The sequence below is a fragment of the Pseudonaja textilis genome, chromosome 1 (assembly GCF_049901715.1).
Source record: "Pseudonaja textilis isolate UNSWEBS1 chromosome 1, rPseTex1.2, whole genome shotgun sequence".
NCBI lineage: Eukaryota > Metazoa > Chordata > Lepidosauria > Squamata > Elapidae > Pseudonaja > Pseudonaja textilis.
This window is the reverse complement of record NC_141990.1, coordinates 13,619,100-13,636,954: the sequence shown is the minus strand read 5'-3', so window position 1 is coordinate 13,636,954 and position 17,855 is coordinate 13,619,100. Positions and strand designations below refer to the sequence as shown.

The 17,855-nt window shown below is 41.8% G+C and overlaps 1 protein-coding gene across 2 annotated transcripts in view; it reads left to right on the top strand.

Moving 5' to 3' along the window:
• GALNT17 (polypeptide N-acetylgalactosaminyltransferase 17) overlaps positions 1-17,855 on the top strand; it is a 331,827-nt gene that overhangs the window by 170,879 nt on the left and 143,093 nt on the right. Inside the window, exon 4 of one of the 2 annotated variants that reach the window (XM_087926233.1) lies at positions 4,828-4,999. In XM_087926233.1, the coding sequence (XP_087782359.1) occupies positions 4,828-4,999 (172 nt within the window). Of the gene's footprint in view, positions 1-4,824; positions 5,000-17,855 lie in introns of both variants that reach the window. The other variant, XM_026708654.2, reaches the window with a different exon arrangement.

The following is a 17,855-nucleotide window of genomic DNA, read 5'->3' as shown; positions in this document are numbered from 1 at the left end:
CAATAACAGACTTTTATACCACTTCATAGTGCTTTATAGACCTCTCTAAGCAGTTTGCAGAGTCAGGATATTGCCCCCAACAATCTGAGTCCTCATTTTGCTCACCTTGAAAGGATGGAAGGCTTGAGCTGGTCAGGATCGAACTGCTGGAGTGAGCAGTGAGTTAGTCTGCGGTACTGCATTTTAACCACCATGGTTAATTTACTGCATTGTGCACAAATGTGGTGTTTGATGACAGGAAGTGGTTAAATAGGCAGTGTGCCCTATGTGCCCACTGTCAGGCTCCCCTCCTAACTTTCTAATATTCTTCTAATCTAAGTATTAGTCTTTTTTGAATCATGTTTTTTAAAATGACATGTAAAATTAAATAGAAGCTGACATCTTGTCAAACCTTCATAGCATCCTGCAGCGTATCTGGTCTCCATGAGTCACCCCGCTGGGATGCTAAAAAGTAAGTGGAAAATGGTTTGAAAGGGTGGCGGGGGGATGTATTTTTTACTGAACTAAAACTTCCAAAATGTTTCTGCTATTCAGTTGGTGAAAAATATCCTTCTAATCAAAGGTTTATCTCCTGATCAATAGGGATACAGAGCTCCATAAGGCAGCCATTTTCTAAGTGGACTACTTTCCCATGACAGCCATTTTGTGAGTGCGCCCACCCCAGACTTTCCAAAATGTCAAATGTGTTTGCCTTGTTTTGGACTGTTAACAGAATTTCTCATCCAAATCTGATCCACTGCTGGCTTGTAATTCTCCTCTGATGAATGGAAGAGAAAATACCTCATTATTTAAACAAGTTTCCCTTTTTAACAACCAGAATTCCACCTAAACTCTGAAGGAGATTGCTATATATTTCTCATTATATTTCTTTCTAAATGTGCTCAGGTTTCACAAAATAATCAATTAAACTCATTTGAAACACACACAAAAGATTTCTTTTATTGGTGACGGCTCTCATAAAACGACTATAATAAGATTCTTTTCCTCTCCTTCTCCACTTTACTGAAACTTAATTGAATTTTAATGAAATGGCTCAATGGATGTGTGCTCATACATTTTCTGAAAAGCTGAGTCCCAGATCACTTCCCCCATCAACCCCAATTTGGACAGACAGGAAAGGGACATTTAGAATAGAATAAAATAGAATAACAAAGTTGGAAAAAACCTTGGAGGTCTTCTAGTCCAACCCCCTGCTTAGGCAGGAAACCCTACACCACTTCAGACAAATGGTTATCCAATCTCTTCTTTAAAACCTCCAGTGTTGGAGTAATTACAACTTCTGGAGGCAAGTTGCTCCACTGATTAATTGTTCTAATTAATTTGTTAATTTGTTGTCGTTCGCTAAGTCATGTCTGATTCTTTGTGATCCCATGGACCATGATACACCTGGGCCCATTGTCCTCCACTGTCTCCTACAAAAGGGACAGACAGGAGATTGCCACAGAACAAATATGAAAAACTATCTTAAAGCTAAAAGAGATTACAGAAAACCAATAATACAATCTGGCCACCCCGCGGAGTTTGCCCTCCAGTGAAAATAAAGACAAACTCAAACAGGATTTGAAACATTAGGCACAAATACAAACACTCACACAAAATCAACTTACAAAGGGAGAAAAGGGTATAAAAAACCAGGGACTTACCATAAGAAGCTAGCTAGCCCAGGAATGCAGACTTCTTGCTGTTCTCCGCCTTCCTGAAAAATAAAAAGATCCAGCTTTCAAGCAGTTGTCTATATCCTTGCGCCGGAGCTCTCCCAGCGAGAAAATCGAATCCTCGAAAGAAAGGCATTTTGACACTTTTCAACAATGTGCAAACTAAGTTATTAAACTGAAAGAGTTTTCCGCTTTCTCAGGCAGTGATGTTTTCTATCCCATGCTATCCAATCTTTTTAACTTGGAGGAACCTTTGACCTTGAGCCTAGCATTCCAAGAAAGTTGAAAGAGGACAACATAAAATTGGACTGAAATTAACTTGACTAGGTGTGGCAGTGGAATCTGAGTAATTTTTTTTTTTAAAAAACCTCCCTTCTAATGGCCTTTCTCCAACAATCTCATTTCTATTTTTTATTTCACGTTTGAGAACAGTCTTTATAGCAGCTGGCTGTCTGCCATGATGTGAATCTAAATGTCACTAATTCTGTGGTGATTTCTGCCATATTTTACATCTGAACATTTAAGGATCTTCTTTTCTCCTTTGGACAAGGATTAGAAATGCTTAGGAAATCATGTTGCCTGCATATTTAATGCCAAACCAAGAGATTTATTTCCCTTTCTCTTTCTCCTTCCCTTCCTCCTTCCCTTTCTCCTTCCTCTTCTTTGTCTTTTCATCCCTCTTCCTTCTCCTGGCAGTTTTGCATCTATGGGGATTCTCAGTCAGTCGTGGTTGTTGCAAAGGTGCTTTCTCAAAAGCAAGCTGGACTTTCTTTGTTTTTCCTTGAGGATGTTTCACTTCTCATCCAAGAAGCTTCTTCAGTTCAGAACTGACTTCAGAACTGAAGAAGCTGCTTGGATGAGAAGCAAAACATCTTCAAGGAAAATCAAAGAAAGCCCAGTTGTCTTTTGAAAACCCATTTTTGCGACTAGTAGCTTCAGAGGGACAAAAAAAAAAAAAAAAGTAAAAGTAAAAGTGTTCAACATGTAGAAAAAGACAAAGGAATGAAAAGAATGGAATGCATGGAACAAAAACTTCCTTTGATTTATAGCCTCTCTCAAATTAGAAACATCTCTCCAAGTTATGGAATGAAAACCACATTTTGGTTCAGGTGGCAACTTTAGCCACAGTGTATGACTTTGCCGTGATGCCAATACAAGTGTTATTTGTAATTGGTGGGTTGGTTATGGTCAGCTCATCAAATCCTTGAACTTGGAACCAGGGGTGGGCTGCTATCAGTTCACCCTGTTTCAGGTGAACCGGTTGTTAATTTTATGGCTGGTTCAGTGAACCAGCAAATCTCACCCCTGGCTGGCCCTGCCCATCCCACCCCACCCCTCCCAGGACTCCCCACACAGCCTGCTTTGGATCCCAGGTAAGTGCAGGGCATGTGCAGAGGCTCGAGGAAAGCCTCTGGAGCCCAGGGAGGGTGAAAAATGGGCCTTCCAAAAGTTCTGGAAGGCCAGAAACGGGCCCATTTCTGGCCTCCAGAGGGCCTCTGGAGCCCAGGGAGGCCATTTTCGCCTTCCCAGAGGCTCAAGGAAAGCCTCTGGAACCAGGGGGTGGTGAAAATGGCCCTTCTGCCATAGTGCAGGAGGCCGACTAGGCCACACCCACCATGGCCACGCCCACCCAGCAACCAGGCAGAGAACCAGTTGCTAAATTTTTTGAAGCCCACCCCTGCTTGGAACACAATGACACTTTTACTAGGTTCAAGACAAGTCATGTTTGTACATGCCACATTAGTGTGCAGTGTGGTGGAATCTCCATATATTTTGTAGATATTATAATCAGTCCATATATTAATTTTAACTTATCCAACATATCTGTAGGTTAAATCCTTTTGACTTAGTGTCAAAAGAAGTCATCCGTTTTTAGACAACCACTGTGTTATTTTTCCAGTAAGTGTTGTAAGTTGCTATTCTGTATTCTACCTCGTTGTTTTCACATGTTTCTGAGTTGATGTCCAAATCCTGTAAGAAGATGACATTTCAATTTATTTCAGAAATTTCAGTACAGCTATTGTGATCTCATCGAATTAGTGCTCCAAACCATGGTATGTCCAAGATCAGCAAAGCATGTCACTGGGCAACTAACCAGAACTAGAAATCAGAAATAGAACTGGTGCCATTAAATTGGATTTGATGTGATGTCTAAATCTTAGACAATAGCTGCTGGCCAATATCGTGAGATTGTTGTATTATAAAAACAAATGGGGGTAGATAGAAAAGAGAAGAATTTCATTAGATATGCAATTTTTTTTTTAAAAAATGGGAAAGGTAGACTGACTTTGGAGATTAGACCTATTGCATTTAATCAAACAAGAGCTGATAAGAGGTGGCATTAAGAATCAAATATGGCTGTTTGATCCAGGACAAATTAATAGGATTAATTTAGGGAATGTTTCAAGATAGTTAAGAAGCCTTGGTATATTTTCAACAAGTTGATTACAATAGCAGTTTCTTCACAGAGGGGTTTGGAATTTTAATCTTGTTCATTTTTTTTATTACTGCTGTTCTTCCTGTTAACCAATTTGCTATTAATGCAGTATATAGATGACAGGCTAACAATTTGTAAATAGAATTAGTAGCTTAGTCCTTTAAAATTATTTGGGCCTGTTTTGCAAGGGGTGGGAAACTAAAATTGTTGTAATATACAAATCAGCATTCAACTAGGGAGAACAATGAGCAACCAGGATGATTAGGGGACTGAAAACATATGAAAAACAGTTACAGGAACTGGGCTTGGCTAGTCTAGTAAAGAGAAGGACCAGGGGAGACATGATAGCGGTCTTCCAATATTTGAGGGTCTGTCACAGAGAGGAAGGGATCAAGCTATTTTCTAAAGCTCTTGTAGGCCAGATAAGGAATAATGGATGGAAACAGAACAAGGAGAGATTCAACCTGGAAATAAGGAGAAACTTTCTGACAGTGAGAACAATAAACCAAAGGAACAGCTTGCCCTCAGAAGTTGTGGGAGCTTCATCACTTGAGACTTTGAAGAAGAGATTGGACTGCGATTTGTCAGAAATGGTGTAGGGTCTCCCACTTGGGTGGGGGATTGGACTAAATGACCTATAAGGTCCCTTACAACTCTGATTATCTGTTATCTGTATATGCATTATCTCCCAAGCTTCTTGTATTTGGTCATTGTTTTCACTTCTCCTTCTAGAAGAATTGAAGGCACCACTGGAAGAGTATGTCAACAAGAGATATCCAGGCCTGGTGAAGGTTGTCCGTAATCAGAAAAGAGAAGGTTTGATCCGAGCTCGTATTGAAGGGTGGAAAGTGGCCTCAGGGCATATCACGGGCTTCTTTGATGCACATGTGGAATTCACCTCAGGCTGGTAGGTGACCATGTAAGATGCACTGTTTTAATTCTTTATGCTTAGCTCATTTCTATTCATCTTGTCTTCAGCTGGGCTGCTTTTGATTCAACAGAAGCACCTTATCTGTTTCACAATTCTTTTTTATCTAATTGAAGAGGACAAAAAGGAAACAAAATTGCAAGCCATCTTTCAAATGTGACCAGACAATATCTTGACAAAAGATGACAAGTGTAGAGTGTGTTTACTTGTGTTTATGTTTTGCCTTCTCCATTCATAAGATTTTCCATTGCAAGGAATGAGCAATATTGCACAAAAGAGAAAAGAAAGCAAAAAAGAAAAAGATCCCCAAGGCTTAAAACTTGGTAAGACCTCACTTGGAATACGGCATCTAGTTTTGGCCATCATGATTAAGGTAAACTGCTTCAAACTTGATTGCAGAAAATACGACTTCAGCAACAGCGTTGTCAATGTTTGGAACACTCTACCCAACTCTGTTGCAGAGGTGATATTCAGCAGGTTCTGACCACTTCTGGAGAACTGGTAGCAGAAATTTTAAGTAGTTCGGAGAACTGGCAAATACCACCTCTGACTGGAGATTTTACAGTATCCTTCCCCTGCCATGCCCACCAAGCACGCTCACAGAACTGGTAGTAAAAAAATTTGAATCCCACCACTGCTCTGTTGTCCCCTTACAGCTTCAATCTCAGTCTGCCATGGACTTCACCCATTCCTAAGACGTCCTTAAAGGGGATGTGCATAAGTACACCAGCGTGCCTACCATCCCTGTTTTACTGTCCCCATTTATCTATATTTACTTCCTTTGTTCCTATTTATGTTCATACTTATATTTGTTTGACAAACAAACAAATCAATAAATGATATAAAAAAAGATGTTGAGTCTCTAGAAAGGGTGCAGAGAAGAGCAACAAAGACAGTTAGGGGACTGGAGGCTAAAACGTACGAAGAACGGTTGCAGGAGTTGGGTATGTCTAGTTTAACGAAAGGAATGATAGCGGTGTTCCAATATGTTAGGGGCTGCCAAAAGAAATGGGAGTCAAGCTATTCTCCAAAGCAGGGTTCTCCAACCTTGGCAACTTTAAGACTTGTGGACTGGGAGTTGAAGTCCACAAGGCTTAAAGTTGCTAAGGTTGGACACCTTTGTTGTAAAGCACCTGAGGGCAGGACAAGAAGCAATGGATCGAAATTAGTCAAGGAGAGAACCAACCTAGAACCAAGGAGAAATTTTCTGACAGTGAGGACAATTAATCAGTGGAACAACTGGCCTCCAGAAGTTGTGAATGCTCCATCACTGGATGTTTCTAAACAGATGTTAGACAACCATTTGTCTGAAGTGGTATCGGGTTCCCTGTCTGAGCTGAGGATTGGTCTAGAAGACCTCCAAGGTCCCTTCCAACTCTGTCATTTCATTATTCTGTTATTTTCAGCAGGGAATATTAACAAATCCAAATTTAAAGTAGTCCTTGACTTACGACCAGAAATGAGCCCAAAATTTCTGTTGCTAAGCGAGTTATTCAGTTTTGCCCCACTTTTTTGCCCCAGTTGTTAATCAAATCACTGCAGCAGTTAAGTTAGTATCATGGTTGTTAAGTGAACCTGACTTCCCCTCTGACTTTGCTTGTTAAGAAGGTTGTACAAGGGGATCCCATGGCCCCGGGGCACTGCAACTGTCATAATTACATGCCAGTTGCCAAGCGTCCAAAATTTGATCACGTGACCCTGGGGATGCTGCAATGGTCGTAAGTGGAAAACAGGAATAAGTCACTTTTTTCAATGCTGTTGTAACTTTGAACAATCACCAAATGAATGGTTGTAAATCAAGGACTGCCTGTATTCCGTAATTCCTTAGGCCGTGAAGAGGTTTTAAACAAGGTAGGCCAGCATAATTCTCCTAACTGACTGATGGGTCTAAGAGGAAATAGGCATTTGTGCATTTCAAAGGATCCAAAAATAAACCATTTAAAATCCCAGGAGATTCTGAGACAAAGCAATCAAACACTTGGTATACAAAGGAATTGCACAACAATAGAATAGAACAGAATAGAATAGAATAGAATACAATAGAATAGAATAGAATAGAATAGAATAGAATAGAATAGAATAGAATAGAATAGAATAGAATAGAGTAGGGTAGGGTAGGGTAGGGTAGGGTTGGGTAGGGTAGGGTAGAATAGAATAGAATAGAATAGAATAGAATAGAATAGAATAGAATAGAATAGAATAGAATAGAATAGAATAGAATAGAATGGAATAGGAATAGGGTAGGGTAGCCTATGGTAGGGTGGGGTAGAAAAGAATAGGGTAGGGTAGGGTAAGGTAGAATAGAATAGAACAGAACAGAACAGAACAGAACAGAACAGAACAGAACAGACTGGACTGGACTGGACTGGACTGGACTGGACTGGACTGGACTGGAATGGAACGGAATAGGAATAGGAATAGGGTAGGGTAGCCTAGGGTAGGGTAAGGTAGAATAGAATAGAATAGAATAGAGTAGGGTAGGGTAGGGTAGGGTAGGGTAGGGTAGGGTAGGGTAGGGTAAGGTAGGATGGAATGGAATGGAATGGAATAGGAATAGGAATAGGAATAGGGTAGGGTAGGGTAGCCTACGGTAGGGTAGGATAGAAAAGAATAGGGTAGGGTAGGGTAAGGTAGAATAGAATAGAATAGAATAGAATAGAATAGAATAGAATAGAATAGAATAACAAAGTTGGAAGGGACCTTGGAGGTCTTCTAGTCCAACCCTCTGCTTATGCAGCACACCCTATGCCCGTGATGGTGAACTTATGGCATGCATGCCACAAGAGGCATGCAGAGCCATTTCTACCGGCATGCAAGAGGTTGCCTGGAAGAGTTCCACTGCACATGTGTCCCCACCACCAGCCAGCTGATTGTCGGGTATCTGCAGCACATGCATGGAGGGAGACATTCTCATGGGAGACTTGTGTACATGTGCAGAGGGGTGCGGTGCGGGGTGCATCATGCGTGCTTGCGCACGGGGTGGGGGGAGTTGTGCGCACATTGCATCATGGGTGCAGGCACACATGCGTCCACATACACACACGCACTTTTGGCACACAATGTGGAAAAAGTTAGCCATCACTGCCCTATGCCATTTCAGACAAATGGTCGTCCAGTCTCTTCTGAAAAACCTCCAGTATTGGAGCACCCACAACTTCTAGAGGCAAGTTGTTCCACTGGTTGATTGTTCTGTCAGGGAATTTCTCCTTAGTTCTAGGTTGCTTCTCTCCTTGATTAGTTTCCATCCATTGCTTCTTGTCCTGCCCCCAGGTGCTTTGGAGAATAGTTTGAAACATTCTTCTTTGTGAGATTTTGGAAGACTGGTATCATGTCACCAGGGGTGGGATTCAATTTTTTTAGCAACCGGTTCTGTGGGTTTGGCTTAGTTGGTGGGCGTGGCTTGGTGGTCATGTGACTGGGCGGACATGGCTTGGTGGTCCTGTTATTGGCTGGGCATGGCCAACTCAATATCACTCACATCAAGGCACCATGTCCTCGCCTGGCCTCTCATGACTGTGGGGATGCTGCAAAAGGTCATAAGTCACTTTTTTCAGTGCCATTGTAACTTTGAATGGTCACTCCACACAAGCAAAGTACCAGCAAAGGAGGGAAAAATGCTCCAGAGAAGTTCCAGAGACAGAAAGTCTAGTCCTGCCAAGAATGCAATAAGGCTTAACGGAGAGGCAGTTTCTGTAAGCAACACCAGAATGTTTCCTTCCTGCCTTCCTTACAGGATTAGGCCAGTAATTTCTTCTAACAGCCAGTTCTCTGAACTGCTTAGAATGTTAACAACCAGTTCTATCAAATAGATGAGAACTGGTAGAATCCCACCCCGATGTCACCCCTGGTCCTTCCTTTAATTAAACTCAACATACCCCAAAATAATAATATTGACAGTGTCTATAATTTAACTCTGAAAGATAAATATTGAACTTCTGAAGCTAGATATAAACATCTTTGTTTTGAAAATCGCAAATGCCCCTTCTTTAAAAAGTTGGCCTAACGAGAAATCAAACAAGAGGGTTTGAGAATGGCACAAAAGTGACATTGACAAAGCAGTTCAAGGATTCTTTATAGAAAGCCTTCGTCTCTACCCCTCCTGCCTTAAGCTTTCATCTAAAGTCCATCATAGGTTTTCCTGCTATTTTAGATTATTTCACTATGACAAGTCATAAAATGTGTAAAATCGGATTTAATGCAAGAGTGGAGAATCCCAACCTTTTCAGAGAAGCTGTTAGAGGAAGAGTGTGCAGCTGACTGGAATAGAAGACAGGAAGGAAGCGGCAATTGAAATGGAAGCAAGTCACTGTGCCTGAAAAAATGTTGTGTATTGATCAGTAGTGTGTTTCAAAAAAAAAAAAAAATCCTACCGGTTTGGAGGTTGCTTCAGAGCTTGCTTTGTGGGCACGCGGGCAATTCGCGGGTGCGTGCACCAATCCTGCACTTCGCGCATGCATGCGCAGTAATCAAACAAGAAAAAAAACTGACTCTGCCTCCCATCAATTTCCCTCCTTGCAGCAAACAGCAAACAGCCTGTTATAGTTTCAGTTTCAACACAGCCTGATTAGCCAAGTAGCCGATTGTCGGTTGGATCAGCCTCCAACCATCAGCTGTTTCAGGCTGCAGGGATTGCCATGGCCTATTGCTGCCTCTGAATCCTATTTTCAGCCTCTGCATGCCCCATTTTTGGGTGGCGGGGATCGGAACCGGCCAAAAACGGGGTGCATGGAGGCCAAAAATGGGATGCACTGGGGCCACACAGGGGCGGCAATGGACTATGTCAATCCCTGCAACCTGAAACAGCTGATGGTCAGAGGCCAATCCAAATGACAATCAGCTGCTTGTGCTAATCAGGCTGTGCTGAAGCTGAAGCTGATACTGAAACAGGCTGTTTGCTGTTTGCTGCAAGGAGGGAAATTGTTGGGAGACAGAGGCCAAAGGATTGGGGCCAGTGGGCGGGTGGAGCCAGTCAAAATTTTCCCTACCAGTTCTCTGGACCAGTCAAAATTTTCCCTACCAGTTCTCTGAACCAGTCAAAATCTTCCCTACCAGTTCTCTGAACCAGTCAAAATTTTCCCTACCAGTTCTCTGAACCAGTCAAAATTTTCTCTACTGGTCTGCAAGGACCGGTCAGAACTGGCTGAATACCATCCCTGATATTGATCAGGATAAAGTTGGACTCCCCCGCCTTTTTTAACAGCAATTTTATAATGAAACATATGGGATGCGGAAAGAAATGCAGCTTCCAAGAATAGATAGGGTAAAAATATTGAACCCTGTTTATTCTGGAAATGTGTTGTTTCTCTTCACTGGACTGGAGGCTAAAACATATGAAGAATGGTTGCTGGGATTGGATATGTCTAGTTTAATGAAAAGAAGGATTAGGGGTAACATGACAGCAGTGTTCCAATATCTAAGGGGCTATCCCAGAGAAGAGGGGGTCAACCTATTCTCTAAAGAACAAGAGGGCAAGACAAGAAGCAATGGATGAAAACTTATCAAGGAGACAGCCAATCAGGAACTAAGGAGAAATTTCCTGACGGTGAGAACAATTTATTTATTTATAAAGTTTATTAACCACCCATAAGGTAACAATTAATCAGTGAAACAGAAGAAGGTGCTCCACCATTTGAGATTTTTAAGAAGAGATCGGACTTTTAACTTTCAGGTTAGAACAGTCCAACTGCACCTGTGGCAAGCTACGGGGCTGTCAAGATTGTAACATTTGATGACATCATCACACAAATTCTGTTGTTCGAAAATTGCACCACAATATCTGATATCAGGTATCAAGTATCAAGATCACATAAAATGTTAGTACCGTTTAAACTGCGCTGATAAGACCACACTTGAAACGCTACATCCAGTTTGGGCCACCATGATATAAAAAAGATGTTAAGAGCCTACAAAGAGTGCAGAGAAGAACAACAAAGATGATTAGGAGGCTGGGGGCTAAGGCACACAAAGAATGATTACAGGAATTGAGTGTGTCTAGCCTAATGAAGAGAAAAAGTAGGTGTGGCATGCTAGCAGTCTTTCAATATTTGAGGGGCTGTCCCAGAGAAGAGGGACTCAGCTAATTCTCCAAAACATCTGAGGTCAAGACAAGAAGTAATGGAAGCTTATCAAAGAGAGATCTAACCTAGAATTAAGGAGACATCTCCTGACAGTAAGAGCAATTAATCCTGGAATGGCTTGCTTCCAGAAATTGTGAGTCGTCCATCATTGGAGGCTGTTAAAAAGAGATTGGGCAGCCATTTGTCCTGAATAGTACAGGGTTTCCTGTTTAAACAGGGGTAGGACTAGAAGTCCTCCAAGGTACCTTCCTACTCTGTTATTCTGTATTCTAGTCTGTGTTCCTGTTCTAGGAAAAGCTGTAATTGGCACACAAAAAGGACCCATTCAAAACCCCTTACTTGTTCCTCAAGCAACACTCGTAAGTCCAAGGGTTGGGTCCAACTAGCTGAACCCAGCTGAATGCCATCCTATTTAGTATGGGATCAAGGACAAATTGGATACCTTATGCTTTTCGGGACCACCAAATAGTTGTACATCAGGTTACCTCTTGTATATCATTCTATTCCTGGGCACAATCACCATAGCAACTACTTTGCAAGAACACCCACACTTGACTCAAAATTCCAAAGGTGCTTATGACCCCCCAACATTTATATTTAGCTGTTTTGGAAGGAAGATAGATAAGGGAGAAGCATATTAGAGGCACACGCCACAATACCAAAATAACAGAGTTGGAAGGGAACTTGGAGGTCTTCTAGTCCAGCTCCCTTCTGGAGCAGTGGTGGTGTCAGCTCTGGAATTCCACAGCTGCCAAAGGAATGTTGTGTGAAGAATGAAGGGGGTGAGGGGGTTGAACAGTTCAAGGTTATTTAGTGTGTCACATGAGAAATTTCAACTGCAAGTAATTGGTTCTTGTGGTTAATGAAGTGTAGTAAGTGGGAAGAGATAGGGTGGAATTTATGAGACCTCTGGGAATGAATTTCAGTTTTGGAAATTCATAGACGTAACTGGCGTTGTTCCTAATAAATCAATTGGAGATTACGCCTGTCTCAGAGTTATTGATTACAATGGATAATTTCTGGATGCCTAACAGGTGGGATTCAATTTTTTTTTACTACTGGTTCTGTGGGCGTGGCTTGGTGGGCGTGGCAGGGGAAGGATACTGTAAAATCTCCAGTCAGAGGTGGTATTTGCTGGTTCTCCAAACTAGTCAAAATTTCTGCTACCGGTTCTCCAGAACTGGTCAGAACCTGCCGAACTGGTCAGAACCGCCTCTGTTCTGGAGGCAAGTCGTTCCACTGATTAATTGTTCTAACTGTCAGGAAAAATATGATATTAGATATGGTACAGGCTCTAGACAATATGGTTAGAGAAATTCTAGGAGGAAATTACATCTCAAGAATCCCAGGAGAATGGAGATGCTTTAAGAAACATCCTGCCTTGGGTCCTGAATGACTCTTAGGTCGATTTCAGTTTCTGGTGGGCAAGCTAACATCAGCATTAAACTGCTTTCATTCATGAGTTCCTTGGACCAACAGCATACTAGGATCAACCTTATGTGTTTTGAATACTTGATTCCTTGAAATCCTATTGTCCTTGTTCACAGTTTGGATAAGATTCAGTTTCAGGATCATATCTGGTACCTTGGACAGTGATATGGGCAGCATATGAATTTAGTAACTAATAAAGAGTTCCATGATGGACAGCCACCCTCTCTAAATATCTCTCAGCACTCTAAACACAGCTAGTATTCTGAGTAAGAACAAGGACTTTCAACAGCAGGCAACGTTCAAGCAATGAGCAAATCCAGGAACAGAAGTCCTGCAAATCCTCCCCAAGGGTGGACTTTACTATGAGAATATTCTTCCTAGTCAATGAGAGGAAGCTGCTGCTGTTATTGGCTATTAATTGACATATTGATTTGGTGTTTGTATCTTTGTTATACAACGCATAGTATTGAAGTATTTAAACTGCTTAGATTTTAGCTATGGATTTGAATGAAGCAATCTGTAACTCCTAGTAATTAATAGTAAGGGGCCCATTTTGGTGTAGTGGTTAAAGGCACTAAACTTTAGCATGCAGGAGGCTGCGAGTTGTAATCCTATCTTCGACACAAAGCCAGCTTAGTGACTTGAACTAACCTCACTCCCTCAATCCTAACAAAAAGACAACCACTTGGCAATCACTTCCAGAAATGTTGCCAAGAAAATTGCTTGGAATTGTCCAGGCACTCATCAATAAGGAAGACTGATTTAAAGACGTAACTAAATAAGTAAGTAACTACTAGAAGAAATTGGGATCCATTCTGAGCCAGGTTTTCAAACAAAGCAGGTTTGAAAACTGCTTGAAGCAGAGATAAAGTTTATTCGACAGCAAAACAGGAAACTTAGCAATTGAAGGTGGCCACAAATTAAAAGAAAAGTTTGGTTCACATTTATGGAGAGTTACATCTTTTGTTGCAGAAGTGTGTGTGTGTAGTCCATTTCCCCGCATCCCAAAATATGCTAGGTCCAGTAGAGAGGAAATTCTCACCCTGCAGGGTTTTGCAATCTTTTCCTTTTGTGAGTCCAAGTGTTGACCTTAAGAGGTAGATTTGAAGTTGGGGGAACCTATCGTGTGTGTAAAAGATTTTCATATCTTGAGGGGATTGTCCTTAGTTTTAATTAAGCTGCTGGTGTTTTTCCAATTTTCTATCTAAAGGCATACTTAGTTTCAGCCTAGGTGTCAGAAACAGTGGAAAGCGTTAAGCAATCTTTCGTTTTATTGTCTCGGGGTCACTGATGGGTCAGAGATAGCTGGGTTTAGTGAACGACATGGATGGAAAGGTTGCATGGAGGTTTTTCTTCACATGTTACCTAAAGACTATCTTGCCAATATTCCAAGTAGGTGGTTTATCAACCTCCTACAAAGGTACTAAATACCAATAGTCGAAAATGTGTAGGAGAAGGAGGGGATGCGGTGGCTCAGTGGCTAAGATGCTGCTGAACTTGTCAATCAGTAAGGTCAGCAGTTCGGCTGTTCGAATCCCTAGTGTAATGGAGTCAGCTCCTGTTACTTGTCATCCCATCTTCTGCCAACCTAGCAGTTTGAAACCACATAAAAAATGCAAGTAGAAAAATAGGGATCACCTTTGTTGGGAAGGTAAGAGTGTTCCACGCGCCTTCGGCATTTAGTCACGCTGGCCACATGACCACGGAGATGTCTTGGGACAGCGCTGGCTCTTCGGCTTGGAAATGGAGATGAGCACCGCCCCCTAGAGCCAGAACCGACTAGCACGTATGTGCAGGGAAACCTTTACCTTTAGGAAAAAGAGAGGCAAAATCTGGGGGCAGAGCCAAAAGAAGGATCAGCCTAGAATCCCTACGTAGACACAAGTGAACTAAGTCAAATTCCCTTTGAGTTCCATTGACCCTTATTTAATTCCAAGCAGGTGCTAACTATTAGTTGAAAAGATTCTTGTGTATAGGCATGATTAGTAATAAATCAGTTTAATTGGACCTTCAGATGTAGACCTGAATTTTTATGCCTGACATTAATCATTAAATTAATTTATTACTCACAGTTAATACCTGCTTGGGATTAAATAAGGGTCAAAAGTATGGCGTGGTGGACTTAGTTTGCTTGTGGCTATATAAGGATTCTAGTAGAGGTGGTATTCAGCAAGTTCTGACCAGTTCTGGAGAACCAGTAGCGGAAATTTTGAGTAGTTTGGAGAAATACCAAGGAAATACCACCTCTGACTGGAGATTTTACAGTATCCTTCCCCTGCCATGCCCACCAAGCCATGCCCACAGAACCGGTAGTAAAAAAATTGAATCCCATCACTGGATTCTAGGCTGATCCCTCTTTTAACTCCTACCCCAAGGTCTCCCACTCTTTCCCCTACAAAATAATTTTCACTGGCTTACATACAGTCCGGTAGGCATCTCTTCCTTTCTCCTGAGACTGTAATAAATGCCTTTCATTTTTATTAACATTGTTTGAAAAATGTTCTGTGGTGAGGTAGCAAGACTCATGTGGATCTTACAGAGCACTCTTGATTTTTTAAAGTACAATGAGCCATGGTGGTGCTGTGGTTAGAGTGCAGAACTGCAGGTTACTTCTGCCAAACGGGGCTGGCCTGAAATTTGGCAGTTCAAATCTCACCAGGCTCCAGGTTGACTCAGGCTTCCATCCTTCCCGGGTGGGTAAAATCAGGACCCAAATTGTTGGGAGCAATATGTTGGGAGCCGCTTAGAGAGGGCTGTAAAAGCACCCTGGAGTGTATATAAGTCTAAGTGCTGTTAGTATTGCTATTAGACTTCATTTGGCCATTTATTTATCTGTTCCGCTTTCATCCTTCTATTCTTCCAGGAATTCAACATATCTCCTTCATACTTTTCCTTGTGAAGTAACCTGGCCTGGAATAGAAGGATTGGGTCAAAGTAAAACCCAAAAGTTCTACGGCTGAGTAGGGCCTTGAATTTTATTGTTGCCAACCCTAAACACAGGAGGAAACCAATTATCCATGCTTACTTTTAACAAAACCATTTTAAACTCCCCTTCTAAAAACATACTTTTATGCCAGAGATATCTATTGAAGAATATCGGTAGAGTTAAATTCTAGTCTGTGAAAGGACTAAAAATTAATAGGTTTTTTCCGTTTCTTCCTCCTCTTGTGGTAAACTCGATTTTATTTTCTAGAAATAAAGATTGTTTCTCTTCCACTTTCCGCTTGATATGGATATGACAGGAGAGCCTCATGCACAATTCATCCTGTGCCATAGAAAGAAGAAGCTATCGCTCCCAGGAGGAAAATTGTAGAATATCTGCAAAACAGATGGGAGCGGGTGGGGAAATGGATTTCAAATGGGTTTATGGGTGTCTCCTTTTGAACAATGAACCCCAAAGATATGTTTCAAAGGCATCTTTTCAACCCTGGCATCTATAGGTCAAGCTTAAATGCCTCTTATCCCTCTCAGGTTGCCCATTCTTCAGAGCTGGGTGTTATATATGCAGTAGAAAAGACTGCTGTTTACTAAAAGGTCATCTGAAAAGACCTTCACCAGGGAATGTATTAAGCAGTTATCTCTGCTTTTGACTGTGCTGAGAGCCTGTTGTTTAAGAAGGCAGGTTGGTACCAGGATCATATTATGTGGATGATCTCATAGCATTAACTCTTCTTTCAGTCGCTCATGCTCTGGGCATCGCCCATATCAACTGCAGGTAGTCTTCAACTTACAATCCTTCATTTAGTGACCATTCAAAGTTACAATATCACTGAAAAATGGAACTTACAACCAGGGGTGGGATTCTACAGGTTCCACCTATTTGCTAAAACTGGTTGTTAACATTCTAAGCAGTTTGGAGAACCGGTTGTTAGAAGAAATTACTGGCCTAATCCTGTAAGGAAGGCAGGAAGGAAACATTCTGGTGTTGCTTACAGAAACTGCCTCTCCATTAACCCTTGCTACATTCTTGGCAGGACTAGACTTCCTGTCTCAGGAACTTCTCTGGAGTTGTTTTTCCTTCCTTTGCTGGTACTTTGTTTAAGTGGAGTGACCATTCAAAGTTACAATGTCACTGAAAAAAGTGACTTATGACCTTTTGTAGCATCCCCACAGTCATGAGAGGCCAGGCGAGGAGATGGTGCCTCGATGTGAGTGATATTGAGTTGGCCATGCCCAGCCAATAACAGGACCACCAAGCCATGTCCACCCAGTCACATGACCACCAAGCCACGCCCACCAACTAAGCCATGCCCACAGAACCGGTTGTTTAAAAAATTGAATCTCACCCCAGGGTGACATGATATCAGTCTTCCAAAATCTCACAAAGAAGAATGTGTCAAACTATTCTCCAAAGCACCTGAGGGCAGGACAAGAAGCAATGGATGGAAACTAATCAAGGAGAGAAGCAACCTAGAACTAAGGAGAAATTCCCTGACAGAACAATCAACCAGTGGAACTTCTCTGGAGTTTTTCTTTCCCTCCTTTGCTGGTACTTTGATTGTGTGGAGTGACCATTCAAAGATACAACGTCACTGAAAAAAGTTACTTATAACCATTTTTCACACTTACGACTGTTGCAGCATCCCCACAGTCATGAGAGGCCAAGCGAGGAGATGTGTGCCTCGATGTAAGTGATATTGAGTTGGCCACACCCAGCCAATAACATGACCACCAAGCCATGTCCACCCAGTCACATGACCACCAAGCCATGCCCACCACCTAAGCCACGCCCACAAAAAATTTGAATCCCACCCCTGGCCTGGAGTACTGTATTTTAACCACTGCACCATCGCGGGTCAATGGATAGAGATTGAGCACAATGGATAGACATAAGTCTGTGTTATTCACATAATCTTGGTGGTATAGTAGTTAAACTGCAGTATGACAGGCTAACTCTGCCCATAGCCTGGAGTTTGATCCTGACCAGTTTAAGGTTGACTCTGCCTTCCATCCTTCTGAGATCAATAAAATGCAATATGCAATATATTGGAATATGCAATATGCAAATAATGCTTCTACATTATAAACCACTCAGAGAGTGCTGTAAAGCACTATGGGGTGGTATACAGCCCGCTGTGCTATTGCTATGCTATTGCTATAACAATGCTGTGATATTTTTTTTTTGAGGGAAATGTTTGTTCCCCCTTACAAGGAAAGCAAATGAAGCATTGTATTGCCACATTTTGAAGCTGGCATGTTAGAGATTCACTCCTAGTCTCATATTATACTTGATTCTGATGGGAATATAAAGGGACCGTGATTAGCCTTTGCATTTAAATGTCAGGAGAAGCATCCAAATTTGGAAAGCTTGCATGACATTGGAACGA